Source organism: Tinamus guttatus, unplaced genomic scaffold, assembly GCF_059628265.1.
Source record: "Tinamus guttatus ecotype Peru unplaced genomic scaffold, ASM5962826v1 Tinamus_guttatus_pri_ptg000294l, whole genome shotgun sequence".
In the NCBI taxonomy this organism is placed as follows: Eukaryota; Metazoa; Chordata; class Aves; order Tinamiformes; family Tinamidae; genus Tinamus; species Tinamus guttatus.
This window is the reverse complement of record NW_028288828.1, coordinates 352071-353605: the sequence shown is the minus strand read 5'-3', so window position 1 is coordinate 353605 and position 1535 is coordinate 352071. Positions and strand designations below refer to the sequence as shown.

At 41.1% G+C, this 1535-nt stretch overlaps 1 protein-coding gene across 1 annotated transcript; it reads right to left on the bottom strand.

Annotated features, from left to right (window-relative positions):
* Window positions 1-464: 464 nt before the first annotated feature.
* LOC148594117 (syncytin-2-like) lies at window positions 465-1209 on the bottom strand (the record flags this gene model as incomplete). Its single annotated transcript, XM_088527898.1, has 1 exon — window positions 465-1209. A coding segment is annotated over exon 1 (745 nt), but the record flags the coding sequence as incomplete, so codon positions are not given.
* Between the last annotated feature and the right edge of the window lie 326 nt (window positions 1210-1535).

The following is a 1535-nucleotide window of genomic DNA, read 5'->3' as shown; positions in this document are numbered from 1 at the left end:
ATCAATCAATCAAGCACTGAACACATAATAAGAAACAAGGCAGATACACTAACAATAAACAAAATACAGTTAGTACAACATACAGGTAGTACAAATGAACAAAATACAGTTAATACAATAATTAGAAACTTTGCGTTAACATAGCTAAGCAAAAGATTGTTTAGTTTGTTGCATTTACTCCCATGGTTTGATTCCAACAACCATACCAGTGTCCTTTTCCCAAGGTCTCTCCACCAACACTCTCGAGTCTGTCCTTGGGATCCCCCGATCTCCCCCTTCTTTATTTATGAAGAATGCCTGTTTCAAGGCACGGTCTATTAAGCACTGAATTGTTTTTAACAAACATGGGATACAAATTAAAAGGCAAAGAAAGATTATCAAGCACATCAAACCTATTTGCAATGATCCCTTAATCCACGTAGCTAATCCTAAATTCCCCAAAAGATTCCCCAAGATATTGAAACCATCGTCTTGATGTAACTTCTGCACTCCTTTTTGTAAATTTTCAATGCTTTTATGGATGGATTCCGAATGGTCAGATAAATTCATGCAACAGAGTCCATCAAAATCCTGACACCCATGGCCTTGTGCTAATAACAAAAAGTCTATAGCAGTTCTATTTTGAAGTGAAGCATGCCTAACAGAATTAACATCTAGCAATAGCCCACTCAGTGCCAGGGAAGTAGCATTAGTCTGTTTTGCCAGCCAGCAACCAAGCCTATTTAAGGTTACTAGCGCTTTCCCTGATGCTACCCCGGGTGTAAATATAGATGCTGATACGATTTCTGCAGTGTTCCAAAATGTTACTTGGTCATCACACTCAGATTGAAAAGCGTGTATGGCGCGCTTGGGGCGTTTTCTATGGTTATTAATCATTGAAATGTTGGGTGTTAATAGAGTCAGCCTTCCAATGCTGCATGGTCCTCCGCATGCGCGAGAGGGGATACCAGGCCAGGCACGATCTCCGCAAATTAGAAATAGGCCCTTTGGTAATTTGAGTGGGTATCTACCAGATAAGGTTAATTTTGCGGCAGTATAGTTGCACCATGCAGTGGCATTTCTATACTCCGGTAGGGTAGCATTCAGCCATTGTATTTTATGTGGCTCCGGATCCTTTGGATCTCGTCTTTTGTATCCTGGGAGAGGAGGGGATACTTCTTTCCAGTTAGCCCATCCATCTGTATAGTTAAGATACACACAATAATCCATTTTTACTGATCCTAACAAATCTAGCTCTTGTGGCTCTATATTCATTTTTGGAAACCATGGGACCCAATTATTCCACTTATCAACTATGTCAGTTGGTTTATCACTTATATATGGACGCCTTTCGAGGGGAACCTGCCAATCATCAACAGGTTGTCCTACCAGACAGGTTACAAAAGGATTTCCTGGACTAGATAATGACAAACATAACGTGTCCTGTCCCGTTTGATTGGCCAGAGTTACCCATATGTTAGTTTTAGGCTGGGGTGGCATCCACTGCGGTGTGGGTGATGTCACGGTGCAGATGATGATGATGACTGTGATAAGAA